The sequence below is a fragment of the Camelus dromedarius genome, chromosome 3 (assembly GCF_036321535.1).
Source record: "Camelus dromedarius isolate mCamDro1 chromosome 3, mCamDro1.pat, whole genome shotgun sequence".
Taxonomy (NCBI): Eukaryota; Metazoa; Chordata; class Mammalia; order Artiodactyla; family Camelidae; genus Camelus; species Camelus dromedarius.
The window spans coordinates 7,502,694-7,522,671 of NC_087438.1; the positions used below are offsets into that span (position 1 = coordinate 7,502,694).

The 19,978-nt window shown below is 49.2% G+C and overlaps 1 protein-coding gene across 2 annotated transcripts in view; it reads right to left on the reverse strand.

The window, feature by feature from the left end:
- Window positions 1–217: 217 nt before the first annotated feature.
- The window catches only part of DAP (death associated protein), a 60,613-nt gene continuing 40,852 nt past the window's right edge, over window positions 218–19,978 (reverse strand). The window contains exons 3-5 of one of the 2 annotated variants that reach the window (XR_010378012.1): window positions 3,622–3,664; window positions 1,893–2,058; window positions 218–1,331 (exon numbers count right to left, since the gene is read on the reverse strand). Coding sequence is in view for 1 of the 2 variants with exons in the window: in XM_031443318.2 (XP_031299178.1) it covers window positions 1,945–2,058; window positions 3,622–3,664 (157 nt within the window). In the remaining variant the exon portion in view is untranslated. Of the gene's footprint in view, window positions 2,059–3,621; window positions 3,665–19,978 lie in introns of both variants that reach the window. The other variant, XM_031443318.2, reaches the window with a different exon arrangement.

Below are 19,978 nucleotides of genomic sequence, written 5' to 3' on the forward strand. Positions count from 1 at the left end.
CATTTTAATCACCTGCATTAAGCGTCTCCATGTTATGACATTTGAAAGCAGACGATTAGACTCGAGGTGCCAGGTGTCCAATAGTTCGGCTTTGTGTCTGGGAAACAATTTGTGAAAATACGCCTCATTTTTGCATGTTCGTATTTCTACTGAAACCATCTGGCAACCCTAGTGAAATGAGAAGGAGAAACTCTGAAATATAAGAAGAAACAAACCATGAGAAGAAATGCAGGAGCTTTATTATAATCATTATTATTCTTGAAGTTAATGACTTGACAGACTCATTCAGGAGAACATTTTGCTTTCCAGTGAGCTAGAGCCCACAGACACACACCAGATGTAGCTGAAGGGACATGAAAAATGCACCTTGGGAAACAGCACGGCGCTCCTGGCTGCGACACTGAAGAGTGTCAAGGATGCGTCTTCATCTCTGCAGCGGAGGGTGCAACAGTCCGCAGACCTGACCTAGCGCCGCCCGCTCTCAGCATCCTTCTGAGATGCCGCCTGCCCACCCAGTTTGCATCACCAAAAGCCAGCCTCAGTCTACAGCAATATCTCAGCAATTAAGAAATACAGGGTGTGACTACACGGTGCCTTGAGGGTGAGACCCCAGCTTCTTCAAGTCAAGGAGATGGGAAATCAAACATTATCTTTAGAATGTGAAGCAGTGCCGGCTTTGCCCACAGGGAAGGGCGCGAGGTGGGTCAGCTAGGTGCGGGCTGCTCACACTGCCGACCTGCGGCAAATACCATGCTGGTGAGCTGGACAGTTGGGCCGTACCCTCTCCCAAAGCACCTGCTCTGGGCGATTTGAACATTTGAGTAAAAGAGCCCTTTGGCTTTTCAGAATAGCCAGGCACTGGATAGCCATGAGCCGGCGAGCAGTCTAGCGCGGCTCTGGGCAGGAAACACAGGCAGAGCACACAGGACAGCTGTGGTGCCCAAATGACAGTGGGCCCAGGCAAATGTGCCCTCGGGCAGGGGGAATTCCAGACACTTGGACTGACGGACGAATAGGCTTTCAAATGGTATGTGGTATTTCTGCTTTTCCCTAGGGAGACAAAGGGTGGCTTTTCACCTGTCTTTCCATAAATGCTCAGCACTCTTGCTCTCGGGTTCCAGAATTGGCAGTGTGTCTACTCCTCCACCTGGTCAGCGATCACTCCCAGAACTCCAAGGCAGCTCTAGAGGTGATGACTAAAAAATGCAGGTTTGCCGCGATTTCCCGGCGAGCCTGTCTGGATGGCAGGGCAGTGCGGGACTTGGGACCCGCACTGAGAGATCTCATTCTGGCAGTCCTCCCTTTGGGCAAATTTTTCAGCAAGAGGACTCCTGTAATAAAAGAGCCGTTTCAAAGCTGGGAGCTTTTCTTTGGCTTTCCCCGGAGTACCTGTCGTCACCCTGTGCTGTGATCCCTCATCACACAAGGGAGGGAGGTTCAGGGATGCTGTTGCCTGTTTCAAAAGTCCTCCCCACTCAGACTTTCTGTGATTAATGCCTTCACCTCTCTCCCCACGAGGTGTTAAGACTTTATGGTCCTTTTACTAAAAAGCATGAGATTGAGCTTTCCCCTGACCTCATTCTAACCCTCCCAAATTTGAGCCTGCCTGTTTTGAAGACCACTGGCAGGGAAACTGATGAACCAGAACTGAAGCTAAACTCTGAACAACTTCATTTCACGCAGGTCTTTCCAAGTTCTGCTAATGGCACGTGCAGGGTCACAATGATCCTCAAAGGACACCAGCCAGGACTCCCTGGAAACAAGGGTTGGGGCCTGATTCTGATTTAGATATGGACATTTAAGGCAAAGGAAGGGGCACTTTGTTTTGACTTAGGTTTCCCAATGGAGCAACGTTTTGAAGAAAATGCCAGTTCTCTTTGCCAGGGAACTACCGAGTGTCGGGGTACTGAGGCACGGCTGGTGAGGGCGCTGGGTCCTCGCCGGTCACTTGCGAGGCTGCTGGATGTGCTGGGTTCTCGGAGAAGAATGCTTGTCCATGGAGGCATGGGGCTTCTGATGAGCCACCTGGGCAGCTGCCGGGGGGAAGTCTTTGTCGCCCTGTTGGGAGACACGGAAAGTATAGACTCATCAGCCATGAGCAGCTGGGTGAGCACATGAGCAAGCCCCAAACCCTGCACCCCCTGGCTTCCCTGTGGGGCGGCAGACACCGGGGGCGGGTACCATGGGCAGTGACAGAGTAGGGAACCAGTCTACAGGTAGCAGCCCATCTCATGGGACTGCGGGGGTCCTCAAGCTCTCTGGGGAACTTAATGGGGCAGTGTGACCCACATACCTTCCAGAAGGGGAGAAAGCTCACTGTCTCTTCCCCTGAAGCCATGGGATCAGGTCACCATACAACTCACTCAGAGCTGAGTTGGGTGTTGGGTAGCTTTTTTTTTCCTGCTAAAACTGTTCCTGTGATCTTTTGAATTGGGGGGGCAAGACAGAACCAAATTCAGGGTCTTAAATTCAGATTTGCTGCCACTGCTGCGGGTGGGGCCAGGGCACTGGTTGGGGAGGAAACACACAGGGCAGGGGCTGGATGCTGTGAGATAAGCCAGAATCAATCCACTGAGTGTCAGAGACGGTACCTGGCTATTTCTCAGGAAGGAATTGCCTTCTTGTGTGTGTGTGTATGTGTGTATGTGAAGGGGCTGGAGCCCAGGCCACCCCAGGGCAGGTGAGAGCCATGGTGAGCTCTTGGCTGAGCCAACTGGCCTGGGGTGACCTTGGACGTGTGTCGGCATTTCCTTTCATCGCATGTAGTAGATGTGCCACCTGTCTGTCTCAGGGTCTCTGGACGGCTGTGATGAGCTGTCCCCCAAAACAGCATTTTCTGTACACGTCATATGCTAAGGGCTTGAGTGGGCTGTGAGCCGCAGAGCTGTGGATGGAATAAGTGTGCTACTCCCAAAACGGGGGTTTGCTGAGGGGAGGTCTGTAGTTGCAAAAAAATGCTCGGTCTCGCCAGAAGGCGGGGCTCTTGAAAGACAAAGAGTGTGACCAAAACTCATGAGTTTAGTCCAGGGGTCAGCAACTCTTTTCTGTAATGGGCCAGGGAGTAAACGTTTTAGGCTTTTCAGGTCATTACTCTTTGCTCAACTATTGGGTTCCGCCAGTACACCCTGAAAGCGGCCACAGATGCTACATCCATGAACGGCATGGCTGTGTGCCACGAAAACCCTATTCACGGACACTGAAATGTGAATTTCATGTAATTTTCACATATCATTCCATATAAGTCTTATTTCAAAATTTTCAACCCTTTAAAAATGTAAAAACATTCTCAGCTCACTATCACCCAGAAGCCCTCAGGCCCGGGGGATAGTCTGGCCCTGGGGATAGTCTGGCCCGGGGATAGTCTGGCCCGGGGATAGTCTGGTGGTCCTGGCTGAGTCTAAAGAGAAGGGAGGCGGGTGAGGATGCAGGAGGGACAGGCAGCACTAGCTCATGCTGCGGGCTCCGTGTCACCACTGTCCCGTCCACCCCCGACCACAGAAGCACCATCCACAGACATGGGACAACTAAGAGACCCCTGGACCCTGGGTGGACAAGTGAACAAAGACAGGAGGAACCAGGAGGTCGCGTGCTGAGGCCCCGATTTGCTGAAACGGCTCTTACCCGGGCGATGACTCCAGAGATGAACACGGTCGGTTTGGGGGGACTGGAAGACAAGAAGGGAAAAGACCTTGAACATCACAAATTACAGAAGAGGAACGAGGCAGGCGACACGAATGTGGAGACTGGCTTCAGGGCAGTGGGACAAACAAGGACTCTCAGGAGGGAGGGGGAAGTGGGAAGCAACCTTCTTCCTCTGTTACTTCATCACAACGACCCGCTGGCCGCTGGGCTCAGGACGCTTGGGGGTCCTCCTCCTCCTGAGGCTGAGCTCCGGCAAAGAGAGAGAACGACTGTGCAGACAACAACCAAGTTGCTGGAAAGCTCTTTCTTTTTTGTTTTTGTTTTTTTTGTTAATCCTTAAACTGTAACTATGGGCAAGTCCAGTAGTTTCGGTTTCAACAGATGGTGGACATCAGCGCTTTCTGAAGCAGGGAAGGAGCAGGGTCACGCTGGACGGACGCAGAGACTCCAACCAAGGAGCTTCCTGTCCTGTAGGCTGAGGGGTCCCTCTTCCAGAGTCTTTGCAGAATTCATGGCTTCTGGAAGCTTCTAATGGGTGAGATCCCAGAGCTGGTGCAAAGCTCCTGGCCCCTAAGGGACCCCACGTGTTAAAAAACCTACCGTCCTTGTGAAGCTACTGCCATTTGTTAGCTTCTTTCATCATACTGAGCTGGCCCCCACTGTCACCAATATGGACGGGATGGAACATAGGACCAAAGCAATACGTGTTCATTGCTAAAAAGTGGACAAGCCGAGCATGTTAAAATCACTTGTAGTTCCACCTCCAGGAGGTAATCACTGTTAACACATGAGTTCTCCTTCCAGTCTTCCTTTCTATAGATAGACAGACTTACTTGCTTTCTTATTAAATTTCTTTTCTTACCAGAGAGTCACCTCGTTTGGTAGTCTGCTTTCTGCACTTAGGGTCTGATGGGCATACTTCCACGTTATTACATACTCTTCTATGCAGTTAAAAAAATGGCTGCACATGTCATAGTTTAAAAATACCAGAACACAGTTCTGGGTGGTACACGGGGGTGCACACCTTTGAGATATCTCGGCCAGGGGCAAGGGGACCTGGCAGCAGTAGATCAATGCAAGGCCAGCCAGCCAGCAGCGAGAGCGCGATGTGGGCAGCTCCCAAGGGTGGCCCGTTTTGCTGAAGGCTGGTCTTGTGGGCAGACGTCCTAGGAGCTGCTCAGCCCGCCTCCCACCAGCTCTGCTGCTCTGCTCCACTGCAGGGGGTCCCTTAAAGGAAATCACTTGTCTCCGCTTTGTTTTGCTACAGGCAAAAGTCCAAATATTCAGAACGTTTACTGTTTACATCCCAGAAAGTTTAGCAAAACCCCCCAGAATTCCCCCAAGTAATTTCTGTTACTCCACGAGGCTAAGAAATTTCAAGTCTTACTAAGCAGCACAGAAATGTTCCCTACATGACATTGGTTTTGTTTTATTTAGCTTTTGTTGTGTGGTTAACTGGGTTGGTGTTTTTTTTTTTTTCTTTCTTTTCTTTTCTTTTATGACAAATATGACTCGACTATGGGATCAGTAGCCAGTCAGGGAAGAATAAGTTCGGCTCAAGTGTAAGTCTCGGATGCAGTACGTTTGTATTCATTGGACTCTAAGCACATCCTGCCCTGACGGTTCCAAATCACCACGAACTCTGCCCCCAGGGTATTCACCGCCAAGGGTATCACAACCTAAGCTTGAGAACTGTGCTCTGGATTCTAACATTTTCTAAGTGTTTTGGGGAAGGAATATGAAAATGGCAGCACAAATTTTTCTTAAGTTTTGAATGTTCCTTTAAAAATCGAGGGAGAGCTTGGAGTGGGGATGGTTCCATTCTGATAACTAATTATGCGGCATCGCCTTCTGATAAAGCACGGCCACCTTTTGGTACCGAGAGTGCTGATGGCTTCAGTAATCTCCGGTTTTTATTGGTTTTGTACCTAAGTCAAGACTCTGAAAGGCAGAAATAGAGACAGCCCCCTCTCCCCAGCAAGAACGTGATGAGAAAGTCACCCACACAGAGTGAATTAATTAGAATAAACACACAGCAGAGGAGAGTCGCCCCCTAGCTCCAAAGTGAGCCCCTTGGGTGGCCGGGGAAGCTTGGGTCTTTACAGATATAAATATATATTCTCTCTCTCTATGTATACTCATTGTTGAAAAGCAGACCAAAAAAAAAAAAAAAGTTAAAATCGCTTGTAATTCTATATTACTATGTGTATAAGATTCACAAACACACATTTCTGCACAGAACTGGACTGTAAGAAAATCACAGCCGAATCAGTCCATCAGCTCCTGGCGGTGTGGCGTCATGCTGCTGAGTGATGAGCGGGTCCCAGCAGAGCGCCAGCCTGCGGGGGCCCCTCGGACGCCCAGTCCCCGCGGGACCGCGCCCTTGCCCCGAGGCTCCTGGAGAGCTGGTTATCAGGAGTCTGTTCCCGTACCCGCTCCCCTGGGCACGGAGGAGGGGTCCCCAGACCCAAGAGCCCCATCACTGAGTCCCTCCTCCAACCTGATGGCCGTCCCGGTCTCAGCGGTCCGAGAGTTAACCCTCCGCGCTCCGGCTTTTTCCATCCAAGTTAGATCCTGGGTGTCTCCCGCGTTAACACCAGTGTTTTAGGCCCTGATTCGAATGCATCTCAGGAAGTATGTGTATGAATGACTTTGATAAGATATAACGATGCTGCTCCAGCCCAAGTGTTCGAAAATGCACATGAAGGAACCGCCTCACATCTGGAATCATCCGCCGGGTACAATGTTTATTTTCCTGGCGCCCACTTCTGCGTCTCCCCACCCCCCCCACAGTGAGCCTCCCAAGGACCTGTCCCGTCATGACTATGGACACTCTGGGGACCAAAGGAGATCCCTGAAATAAGAGTGACCCCTCCCCGCAAGTCCTGGCTCATTCCCTAAGGGGTGATCAGGGTCTGTGGGTGCAGAACCGAAGGGTCCCCGGGGCGCAGCAAGATGGTGCCCCCTCCCCTGGTTCACCTCTCTCCCTCTCACCCCTGGTCTCACCCTTGCACTTCGACACCTCATTACTTAAGCTGTTAAGTTTTGACAGCGTGTTGGATTCTGCTTCTAAAGGGAGAGTCTAGCAACGAAGAACATGTTGACCCAGAGGAAAGAAGTGTGCTGCTAATAACAGTTGGGGTGACGGTGGAGGTGAGCCGGGTGCGGGCTTGCTTTGTAAACCAGATGCCTTATGGTTTGTGTATTCTGTACAATGTGGCTACTCCAGTTTGAGGTGGGGGGATTTTAGAAACACAATACCTGAAATGTATGAACGACTTCTTGGCTGGGGGTGAAACTAGGGAACAACGTTCCGTCAGCAGTGGTCTCCCCGTAGGGGGCCATGTACCCCAGGGAGGCCCCTGGGAAAGGAATATGGAAATGGTAAATACCAAAAACTACAGGAGTAAAGATGAAAATTTTACATGAATATAAATATTAAACAAAAAGTAAATATGAAATAATTAAGAGTTAAAGTTCAACTATCCTCTTTTCAAACCTTTGCTTTCTGTATGTGCCTTAAACATACACTGTTATCTTATCAACGTGTATTCTGTCCAGTTAACCTGGGGCAAGGTGGGGACAATGGCATGACCTCAAAGACTTTATCCCCAGTCTCTGCTCTCCAGCATGGGTACCAGTGAGAAATAAATAAGGAAAAGCCCTGCAGATCCAGCATGTCTGAAGAGAGGTTCTTGCTTTAAGGTTGCACTTTTTCCATTTTTTAAAACAAACAAACAAATAAACAAACAAAAAAACAGACATTCAAGGATTGTGCTGTAAGTGCAAAGTCTTATCCAGTCTGAGAGGAGACTCTGGCCTGCGTTAGCTCTGGTCGGCTCTAGGTAAATGAACAGAGTTCAGGTTCTCCCCTCCCTTCCAAGTTTCCCCAGCTAGCTCAGCAACTAATTTTTTAGAAAAATTGTTTACCTTTTAAACCATTTTTAATTGTACAATTCAGTGTCATTAAGTGGATTCGCATTGTTATGTTATGTAAGCATCCCCATTATCCACTTCCATGACTTTTTCATCATCCTCAACAGACCCTGTACCTATTAAACAGTAACTCCCCACTACCCCTTCCTGAGCCCCTGCTAACTGCTGGTCTTCCTTCTGTCCTGAGAACTGAACTAATCTAGGTACCTTATATGAGTGGAATCAGACAATAGTTGCCTTGTTGTGTCTGGCTTTTTTCACTTTGCATAATGCCTTCAAGGTTTATCCATGTTGTACCCTGTGTCAGAATTTCCTTGCTTTTTAAAGGCTGAATAATATTCCACTATATGGATAGACTACATTTCTTTTATCCATTCATCTGCTGATGGACACTTGGGCTGTTTCTACTTTTTGGTGACTATGAATAGTACAGCTATGAACAACATGTGAGTAAGCTCTCATGCGGACACGTGGAAATACACCTTCATTTCCCTGGGTAGATCTCTAGGAGTGGGATTGCCGGGTCACGTAATAATTGTCCTTATCTTTTAGAGGGACCCCCTGACGGCCGTCTACCATTGCAGGTTCCCTCCAGCAACGCGTAAGGGTTCAATTTCTCCCCATCTTCACCACATAGTATTACTGTTATTTTTTATAGCAGCCGTCCTAATGGGTGTGAAGTGCTATTGCATTGTGATTAGACTTAGCAACTAATTTTAAGAATAAGCTTCCTTGCAGCAAAGAAATAAATACTGATCTGTATCAATCATTTAAGGTCTTTATGACATAAAGCTCCTCCTCCTAAAGTCTTCTTGCCTCTAAAATGACAAGGCCGTAGTTGACTATAAGGACATATGACAGCTTCCTGGGAAAAGATGACAGAAGGCTGGACTCTCACGTTGTAATCGAGAACGATTGTTTCCTTGGATTGGCAGAGTGTGTGTGCGCTGTGGGTTTTCATCAGGCTTGGCCAAAGGGCCCTGAGCTCAATGCCTTTTCCATCTACAATTAATAACATCTAAAACTGGTAAATGATTGTTCATTACATTTATACAGTGAAAACACTTTCTAAACTTGAGCTACGGCAGCATAAATTCACGAGCCCCAGGAAAGCGTCTGCCCTCGAAGCCGTGTTTGCAAAAACACACGCATTTTAAATTCCATTAGGGTTCCATGCAAAACGCAACCTACATTTCCAAGATTCTATAAACTGTGATAGCGGCTTTGAGGATTTATTTAATCTGATGAGAATCATTCTGACAGATGTGGTTTTGAAGAAGCCACATGACTTTCTCTCGGGAAACAGAGACAGTGAAAAATATCATGCCTGCCCTCCCCACATCCCCAGGCCTTTCCAGTTTCTGAAAACCATACTTCTTTAAATTGAGAGGAACCGCAAGCAGGATGGAATTCGTGGGGATCAGAGCCCTCGTGACACTTCTTACACATCAGCAGACACCGTCCCTTCGTCACACCTTGCCTGTGCGGCTGCCAAGTATTTGGTGCACGTAGGTTTCCAGTGTTCACCTGTCAAGGACCACATCACATTCTTTTTTTTTTTTTTTTTGATGGTTTAAAAATAAATTGAAGTAAGTCAACTTACAATGTTATGTTAATTTCTGGTGTACAGCATAGTGATTCAGTTGCACGTATATATATTCTTTTTCAGCATAGGCTATTACAAGCTATCGAATATGGTTCCCTGTGCTGGATAGTAGGACCTTGTTGTTTATCTATTGTATATACAGTAGTGTGTATCTGCACATTCATAACAGGGTCATTTGTCCTTAACAAGTTTCCTGTTCTTTAGAGAAGGAGGGCATAGTTCAGGGGTAGAGTGCATGCTTAGCACATGCGAGATCTCTGGTACCTCCATTAAAATAAATAAATAAACCTAAACAAACAAACAACACTTCCTATTCTTTATTTTCCTAAATTTCCTTGATGAGTAAGGTTTATGCCTTACTGACATTCTCAGAAAAAGCAGAAGGCAGGACAGACACCAGAAATGCTTAGTGAGCGAGCACGTGACCCTGTGACATGCAGGTGTCTTCATGACTGAGTTTTGATGACTTTAAATGAAAGTCCCCAGGGCTGAGAAAACTGAATTCAAATTTTTTAAACTCCACTGAACTCTAAAACAGCAATTATTGAAATATATTTCAATCTCTTTTATTTAACTCAACATATCCAAAATCCAATAGCTAATCAGTAGAAAAATTATTGAGATTACTTGACGTTCCTTTTTTGTGTCCTAAGACTTCACAAGGACTGTCAGAGCAGGCAGGTCCTGGGCGACGTGACATTTTCTGCTCAGCTCTGAGACATGGAAATCCACTGTCCCAGGAGTCAGGGCTGGACGGAGCCTAATGGACACCTAGTCCAGCTTCCCTCTCGTGTGGAATTCAGCCACAGCCCATGCCTTTGTGCTTCTGCGGGTGAGGAACTCGTGGCCCTCAGGGTGGACTCATGGTGACACAGTCTCTGGCTCCCTGCACTTCACCCAGTGGCCCCAACCCAAGTCTAAGGCCTCCTCCGTGGGACAGCCCCTCCATGTTTGAGGAAGGTGACCACAGGCCTCTTGGCCAGACTTGTGGGAGTGACTGCAGATTCCTTCACGATCTCAGACTCTCCCTACCTCCGTCTGGTGTAGTTTCTCGAGTTTTCCCTGGGACCCCAGTCAGCACTCTCGGTGTGCTCAAGCAGCCCTGCCTTCTGCAGAGCGCCCGTGTTCCTGGTCCCAGAACACGGATGCCGCTCCTCCTGGGGGCTGTGGAGAGCAGCTCAGCCTGGGGAGGTGATTCTGGGCTCCTTGACAAGAACCGAAATGCCGCCAGCCTTCCTTGGGCTGCTGTCAGTGCCACGTGGTCAGAGAGCTAGGTACCCGCTGTCCTGCACCAACCCTGCTTTCCCAGTCATTACACGGGGTGCTTTCCCTTCTTTCCTTGACCCCTAGAGGGTTAAGCCCTTAGAAATCCTTTCCTAAGGGGGTTCCACCCTCCCCAAAGTGCAGGGCTCTTTATTCCTCTAAAAATGGGCTCCTGTGAAGTGGGGCTGTGGGGGCTAGGGGTGTGCACAGGATCCAGCACCCGCTTAGCTGGCCAGCCCATGCCTTCCCAGCCGTCCAAATGGGGACTGGAGTCACTGAGCTGCCAGGCAGGAGCATTCTGAGCTGAGGACACACACACAGAGTAATCAGTAAGACAGGGAATTCAGGCAAGTCACCAGTCCTATAGCAAGTCATCAAAATGGTGGCAAGGCATTGCCAAGAGTTCTGTTTAACAGAATTGCTTTCAGGTTCACAGTTTGGGTCTGGGTTCAAGGAGGTCCACCAAGTCATCCCCTGCAAATGCTTTCTCCTCTTCACGTATGTGCGTTCTGAAAATACCAGTGGGCGTTTTATACACAGAAGATGGGGACACACAGCTTTCAATGAGTTGTTCTTTAGTTTCTCTGAAGGATGGGAACGATCTTAGGTGGTAAGAGCCACTCTTCACTGATCGCTTACCCGAGGCCAGGCACTGAGTTCAGTGCTTCACACAGAATTGTTATGTCTAACCCTTTCAGCCCTATGAAGTAGAACTATTCTCCCCATTTTACAGATGAGGGGACAGTAGATCAGAGAGGTTCAGCAACTTGCCTGATGGTTGCACAGCAGATAAAGGCTCTGAGCCAGACGAGGAACGAGGGCGGCCCAGGGCGTTGGCCTGATGCCCTCATTTCAGGGCTGAGAAGTGGGTCACGGAGCAGCCTCTGATTTTAGGTTCTGGCTTCTGTACATGACTTAGAGATGCAGAGTTTTAAAGTAAGTCATCTAAATGCAACCAGAGAATCCTTATTCAACCAGACAGTACGATGTATTCAAACCTGCCTAAGCACTTACTTTCTGACTTGATAATGGTTTTTTTTTCCTTGAAAACTACCGTGTATGTCTGTAGTCCTTAACTAGGGTACAGAGCGCTTCCACCTAAATTATTAACTCATCTGATTCTCTTCAGCAGTGTTATCCCTATTTTATGGGTGAAGGGATGGCTGCTGGAAGAGGCTGAAACTTGTCTGCGGTCCCGGAGGCCGAGCCCAGAGGCTTGCTCAGCTCGGTGCTCTTTGTTGGGTCATGGGTCCCACCACCACCCACAACTCAGCACCTGAGCTTCAGGAACAAAGCCCAGTGAAGGTTTCAAACTGTCCCTCAAGTTCAGAATGCAGTGGACACCGTCTAAGAAGGAAACCAGGAGGAAAGGTGGCAGGTGGTCGCCCCTGACTGTGGGCTCTGATGTCAGACCATCCTGGCTTTGCCAGTGGTTGGCTGGTGGGCTGGCATCTGACCTTCTGAGGCTCAGTTTCCTTATCTGTAAAATGGGTGAAAGTGGACTCTCCCTCACCAGGTGACTGCACATACCCACACGGCTTAGCACTCAGCAAATGATAGGTGTTGGGGTGACAATGACACCTCCCCGGCCCCTCCCGTGTACCCTCTGTGCGGTTCCACTAATTCACAACTGGTTCAGTTGTCTCACCTTCAGTTTCCCTTGCCGCATAGAATAAATAACCCTACTTATCTGGGACAGAAAATCTTCCAAGTAAGCAAAAAGAGGGTCTGTGATACACAAAACAGATGTCACCAAACCATGGACTTCAAGGAAAACTCTGTGGACTGTCAATCTTTTTGATTCCTATTTTGACGTCATCAGAACGGCTTGGTTGTTGGTTTCCCAGCCCAGGAGAAGAAAGAAGATGAGAAGAAAGGGCTGAACGTGTGTGATGAGGCCACGTGAGCTTACAGCGAGGCTGCTGCCCCACCGGGAAGAGGCTCTGTCTGCGACCACCCGCTCCTCCTCCATCCCCAGCTCCTGGTCACAGTACGGGAGGCGAGTGTGGAAGGAAGCCTGGCGGGGGTGCTGGCAGTGGCCTGCGGGTGCACCGCGCCATCAAGGCTACATCAGGACCTGGGAGCTGTCATCAGGTGATGCTCCCTCCCTTCCTGGTAAGAAAGCACATGACTGCTCAGCAAGGGATTTCCCCCTAAAAATTTCCCTAGAAGTCAGAGCTGCCCTGTGAGTCAGGGAGGGTGCTCTCCTGGACACGCAGGCCTAGAGACCTGAGTCAGGGTCTCGACTTCTTTTTCCAACAAGCAGCTAACACGCTGGGTCTCGGAGGGGTACTCCATGGAGGGGAGTCAGTGCAGACCCCGAGAAGGTGGGGTTTAGGCTGAGATCCACGTGTGAGCGTGTGCACACGCGTGTGTCATGCGAGGGACACGATGCCAGAGCACAGTGAGAAGGAAGGGGCACAGTTCCACCTGCTGCCGTCAGCACGAAGCGAAGGGGGTCGAAGGCCCTCTCCGCTCACAGTGATGGAGTGGGGTGGCTTGGCCCCCCCCACCCCATGACAGATTCCTGGGGAAAACCATCTTCTTGCCGACCCTCCTCAAGACAGGACACGCAGCGCCTTGAGGCTGTCTAGAAGCAGATCCTGTGACTACGTTCCAACTCTGCTCTAAACCTGTGGTTTTGTGTTTTCATAGAGTTTATGGAAAAATATATTCCCTCGTGGGTGATTTTAAACACATTTCCTAGTAAACAGAAGGGAAACAAATCTTGTCTAGCCATTGTAGCTCTTGAAATATCTTTTTGGTTTGGTGTTCGCTTATTTGGGTTATTAATTTTCTAGACACCAAAATAATAATTTTTTGAGTTAAAAAATTTTTTTTTGAGGCGGGGAGGAAATCAGGTTTACTTATTTATTTTTAGAGGAGGTACCGGGGATTGAACCCATGACTTTGTGTACGCTAAGCATGCGCTCTACTACTTGAGATATACCCTCCCCACCGAAATAATAATCAGCGTGGCTGGTGACCAGAGGGACCCACCTCACTTGACTGCACCCGGACATTTCTTCGTACGTCATTCTTCAGAGTGTGACAGTCTTTGTTGTCTCCCTCCCTGGGCCTGATTTCAGGAGCTTCGAGAACCACCACAAGATGGCACTGCTGGTCCTTTCAGCTGGGGGCTCTTGGGCTGGCGAGGCTTGGCCAGCTCCGCCAGGCCCAGGCTCAGTGGAAGCTGGCCGTCCCGGTGGGCAGGGGCTCCTGGCCTCTTAGGACAAGTGTGTCCCCTCTCCCTAAGGAACAGGTCCTTGTCCAGTGAGTCTGACTAAAGAGAAACCAAACACAACTCCAGTGCTTTCAATGGAATTCTAAATCAGAGAGAAAATAATCAGGATTTGGCACACGGAGTTCGTAGTATCTTGTTAAAGGGTGTGAGCCAAGGTGCTCTTTGGGCGAGAACGTCTGAACTCGCACGTTTCCACCTTTGTTTAGAGGAGCAGCGTCTCTCGTCCCCAGACTCAGACCTGCCGACCCCAGGGTGCCGTGACTTTAGGACAAAACTCAGCCCAGCCTGCTCCTCTGAGTCTGTCCTAGGGACGACTGAGGTCTGCGTCTCCGTATGGGAGGGCAGACAGATGCTTTGGGATTCTAAAAAGACCACTCCCAGATGACGTTCCACCCACAGATATTCGGCTAAGTACTGATGCAGATGCCAGCCCCTCACCACCGCTTGTAGAGAAGGCTGATGCCCCGAGAACTGGGTGTGCGGGTGAGCATGGCCTCCGCGTAAACGATGTGTCCCACACACGCAGAAGGTACAGTGAAAGCTACCCTAACAGGGCCTGGGGACCCTGTCTTCCCTCCAGACACATACTTCCAGAAAGCCACGCTAAGCCTTGCGTCAGTGCCCTCTACGTACAGGACGTCTCCTCGCGTCACCTACAGCTTCCCCTTCTCCGTCTTCCCGCCGCCCTTACCTTACTCTCTCTCCTTTACTGGATGCAAGAAGAGAAGATAAATACAGTAATTCTAATAATGAGAATTTATTAGCTTGCTGCTTATGGATTTAACACATAGGGGTCATCCTGGGCCAGTGTGTGTCTCCACTCCTTGGCTCCTGATTACTTTCTCTCGGATTTGAAATTTCACGATACAGAGTGGTCGCCAAATCTGACTACGCTTGAGAGAAACTTGGCCACGCTTCCCAACAGTGTGTGGAGGACCCAGGCATCCGTATGAAATTCACCTGATTCTGCCACTGTCTGCAGAGCTCAGAGAAGACTTAGAAGCCCAGATGAAAGCCGGGCAACGGAGCGTTTGAGGACTGGGCTTTGGAGGCAGTTGGCTCTGGGTTCAAATCTTAGTTGAGACAAATAGCCTCTTTGAGCCTCAGTGTCCACCTGTAAAATGGGTACAATCCCTATTTCATAGAACAGGTTGGGGTTCAAATGAGAAAATGTATACACTGTGCTTAGGACAGAATACTGCTGCCACTGACAAAATCACATTTAGGGGTAATGAATACTCAATTAGTTCCCTAGATAAAGACAGTGCAGAAGTTGCTATTGTCTTCTAAACTGTCATTTAAGAATTCTTTTCTTCTTTCCTTTTTTCTTTCCTTCCTTCTTCCTTCCTTTCTCTCTCTTTCCCTCTTTCTTTCTCTTTCTTCCTTCCTTCTTTCTTTCTTCCCTTCCTTCCTTCCTTCCTTCCTTCCTTCCTTCCTTCCTTCTTTCTTTCTTTCTTTCTTTCTTTCTTTCTTTCTTTCTTTCTTTCTTTCTTTCTTTCTTTCTTTCTTTCACTAGAGAATTTTAGGGCTTCTTAGAGCTTCTCTGAGAATGCCAAAGGACCCACCTTAAGTTTTTTCTCCTTGTTCTAAGCACCAGGCTGTACTGTGGGAAGGATTTGAGGGCATCACAGAGAGAAAATCTCCCTGCACCAAAGATTCTGAACCCTGGCCTGCCTTCCCCACATCATTCCCAGCATCCTGTGCTATTGAAACAGTATGGGGGGCAAGGAAAACCCTTTGTGTTGCTCAATGTCCCAGGGAAGACACACCTTCCCAGGAAGGCATGTTGTCCCAGGAAGAACACGTGATAGAAAAGGACAAGTCCGACTCCACATTAGATCTGTTCTTTTGGCTTTAATCCTGTGCTTTGTTTTCTAGGCTGAGTCTTGCTGGTTCCGCACCTTTTGTAAAAGAGTGCTGCCTAGAGCCTGACATAGACAGGAAGGCCCATTCTCAAGGCTCTGACCTTTAAGGGTATTAACCCTTTTGCATTCATGTAAAGAAAATAACATTTGTTTTGTTGGAGGTTTGTAGGGACACCATGACCTGACCCAAGTGGAAAGCTGCAAGAACAAAACATCCCAACACTGAGAAGTCTGCAACAAGCGCCCCCTCCCCCCATCAAATATAAAAGAAGCCTGAATTCTAACTGGGGGGGAAGAGATGGTTCTCCAGGACATAAGTCCACCCTCTTCTTGGTTTGCCCACTTTTTGAATAAAGTCGCTGTTCCTTGTCCCAGCACATCGCCTTCTGATTTATTGGCCTGTCATTTGGCAAGCAGAATGCGTTTGGACTCCATAACAAATATAGGTTATCATTATTACAGGCAAAGGCTAAGTTCTAAAATTAAAAAAAAAAATCTGCGTGTTTTACCATGTGGCAATGCAGGAGACGTTGAGAGGGGGACCTGCCTGTTGGTTGGCTCCAAAGGTACGCCGTCGGAGTACGCTGGCTGTAGGCGGGCTGCTTCTGTGGATGCTGACTTAGGCAGTATTTGGCGATATTTGAAAGGCTCCCAGGTACTCTGAGGAAGTGCCAGTTCACAGCTCTTGCTACACGGTCAGCTCAGCTCCTCACATGCAACAGGGAAATGCTCTCCGCCTAGCCTGGGAACACTCTGTGTAACCATCAGACGCTCCGTGTAACTATCATGTATGTAGTCCACATTCTAAATGTTGCTTCACTTCAGGAAGGAGCGTTTACAATGAAAAACAATCCCATCTTTGATTCTGAACACATTCGTTTCAGTGTCATTCTTTTGAATTTCAGCATAGGGAAGTGCCAGTGAATAGTTAATACTGATGAGACAGGTGCTAAAAATCAGAGTGTTGCTTGTCCATAGCTTGAAATTAGATCTAGTTGGCTGTCTTCAGGGTCCAGGTCATGTTTTATAATGGTATAATTTGAGGGAGGAGGGTATTCATGGTTCAAAGTACAAAGTATGTATTTTCTAGAGGACAGTTGTTACGGCTTAAACAGGAAAATGACCCTGTAGGTAGAAAAAACCTGACAAGACAACTACTAATGGAATTGCCATTAGAAAGAAGTGCACACTGATATTAAATCAAATACAGACACCAAAACACTCGTCTGTTCTGGGTCTACTCCCATCGTAGGAAGTACAGGGGGCTGACCTTACATGGGACCACCTCACATTAGGATGGTTCTGCGAGGATCTAGCAATGAAAGAGGAGAGACCAGATTAACTTGCTCTCAGGAGACCGTCAGCCTGGTCTCTCTCGGCCGTGGGAGCTTTGCTTCTTGCAAAAGTCAAGACATGGCCTGGAAGCACTAAACACAGCTCAGGTTAAAGTCAAGTACATGGAGTGATAAACAAGAGCTTTTGGATTTCTCTGTGGCTGGATTCACCACTAATTACATCCTTAATCCACCCTCCAAACTCACGGCAGGGAGGGATCTGGGGAGCTGATAGCGGCCGTCACTCGCTCCCCAGGCAGCGGGCGCACACGATAAGCGACAAGCTGCCGTCCTCAGCGGCCTCCGGATTTGCACACTCAGCTGCTGCCTGATTAAATCGCTGGCTCTGCGGACCCTCCTCAGATCACACCACGCCCTTGTGCCTCTCCCAGAATTAACAGCAGAAGAGGAGCAAAGTCAAGTACACAGAAAACCAAACCCACCTCTAATTCTGCTTGCTTTTAAGAAAACCAACTAGTGAGTTAGGGTGACTTCCATTCAGTCCACCGGCTCCCACCCTCACCCCCATGTTTAGAGCCGACGCTTCAGAATATTCTCATAGCACGGAGCACAGGACAGACTGTCAAAGTCACTGCGGTTTGGGAGGTGCACTCTGAGTGCCGATTAAAACTCTGACCCTCTCCTCTGACCCGGTCACTGTCTGGGTAAATCACCATTCAGGGTCCTGAGGTTTATTTGTTGATCATCAGTTTCATTTATTTGTTCACTCAACAGAAATATATGTAAATACATATACACTCTAAGTACCAAACATGCCCCCAAGTGAGGAAGTGTTTACGTTAACGTGTGGGGCGCCTCCTGATTCCTGCTTGTGCAGGAGCTGGAGGGAACTTGTCCCTGCTTCTCATCACCATCATCCTCTTCCTCCAGGCCACCAGCACCCATTGGACAGGGCTCTGGTTCAGGGCCAGGTGGAGACAAATGCCATCAGAGAGCCGGTCCCAGGCGGCCCCTTGAGTTTCATCAGGAGGCTGACGGGGCACACCTGTGAGGTCTACCAGCTGGAAAACAGCTCATATTTTTCTGGAAAAGGATATTCCTTAGTTCAAGGTGGCCAGTCTCTGTGGCAACCACAAGAAAACCAAGGACGTCCTTAAGGACAGGAAGAACTTACACAAGCTGATCCTCCGATGGGGATGTGAGTCCTCCCAGGGCTGCTCCTGAGCGCGTGCTGGGGAACCAGAGAATCTCTCTGAACTTGGCAAATAAAGATTTCAGATGAAGGACAGAAAAGCAGGAGCAGGCATGCCGCCCTGGACCCCGTGCCAAAGCTCTCACCACCACCTTCCCTTCCCTTTGGGTGTCTCCTTCCTTGGGGCCCCTTGCTTTCCATGGGGGCAGCCAGATAATCTACTTTTGCCACCAGCGAAGCACTCAGCATGCCCAGTTTATTAACAAGTGATGTGGATGACAGTGGCGAGGCAGCCGCCTGGGGCTGGAAGAGAAAGTGGCCGGCGGATGGAAAACACGCGTTCTCACTGATGGTCAGGAGGCCGGGGGCACTGAGCCTCAGCTTCTTCATTGGGATGAGGAGCTGATTCCTTCCTCTGGAGTTCACAGGATTTTGGGGAAGTTCAGGTGAGTGCCACGCATTAGGCAAACTGCATACGGAGTGGGACTCAAGGAGAGGCCGTTGTTGGGTTAATGTGTAAATTGAAGCAGATTTATCCCCGTAAGTGGGGAGGAAGGAATGGATGGTGGTTATTATACTTATAGAAATTAGAGCAGAGAAGCACATCCTTGTGTCTGGAGGACAGCTGTCATCTGTAACCAGAGGCAACACTTGGGGACCACAACATGGATCGGGCCAGGGCTTTGGGGAAAGAACTGGACAAGCCGTAACCTGGAATTTCCTGCCAAGCCGACTCGCACCTGGAGAGACGGTCCCATAGCCACAGCCACAAAGAGGGCGGCCAGGATGAGACATCCTGGGCTGACCGCCCAGCAGGCTGGACATGACACATGTCTAGAGATACTAGGGTTTAAACTTCATGTTTAAGAAATGAAAGGAGAATGCATGTTTTATAAGCCTCATATTGGGATGGCATGCATGAACACACAAACCCGCCGGAGCCTGCCTTCCACCATCGTGGGGCAAATAAATCCTCACTGAAGGCTCAGCCATTCCGAGGGAGTGATGGAAAGTGTAAGAACGGCACAGTCACATTTCAGAGGAGTAGAAAACTCCCGCACTCAAGCTAAAGGATTTGGGATGCAAACTACGGCTGGGGGAAAGGAGCATCTGGGGAGCCTTTTTCACTTTTTCTTTTTAACATCTGCTGGGATTTTCGTTAGGGTCGGGAGAGGAGCAACTTTCAGCTGAAGAGCAGCTTCTGGCTGGGGAGCTTGACGTGGCACTGTTGGGACCCAGGGCGGCACGGATGCTCAAAGCACGGTGGGGGCGCGTGTGTGGATGTTCACTGCCACTAGTGCCTGTGCCCGGGCACTGAATAAACACAGAGCAACCACTGGTGCAGCCACGGGCCGGGTGATGGAGACCCAGGGCCACCAGCGCAGCCTGACTGCACTGGGTGCTGGGCTCCGCAGGGTGGGCTGGGGTCCAAGACAGACTTGCCCTACGTGCAGGTGGACCCAGAGCCTTGTTTGTCGGGGTCATATGCTACGGGTAAGTGAACCCTGTCGATTTGCATTTTGTTATCCCAAACTAGAACACGTGGCCTGATAGGTAGAAGTTATCGTGTGGACAATGGGAGAGAATATTTGAAATCAGAACTATTCCAGGAAATCTAGGCCACATGGACTCTGGTGTAGAGGGTTTGCATTGTCCCACAACCTCAGTTAATGCGTCCAGTGATGGAGCTGTCACCTTGGCAACCAGAGGGAAGGACCCTAAGGACTGGTGACATCCAGGAGGCAACCTGGAAAGGGTGGGGCACGGAGTTGGCTGGGCAGCAGGTGTGGGGGGAATGGTCAACATGCACTCAGGGGCCTTCCCAAGGAAACGGAGGGCAGGAGTCCACGTGAAACACGTGGTCGAGGACACAGATAAAAGTCATTTGCATCTGGGCTGCTGCTTTCACAGAAGCAGGTGAAGATGGGATGGGAG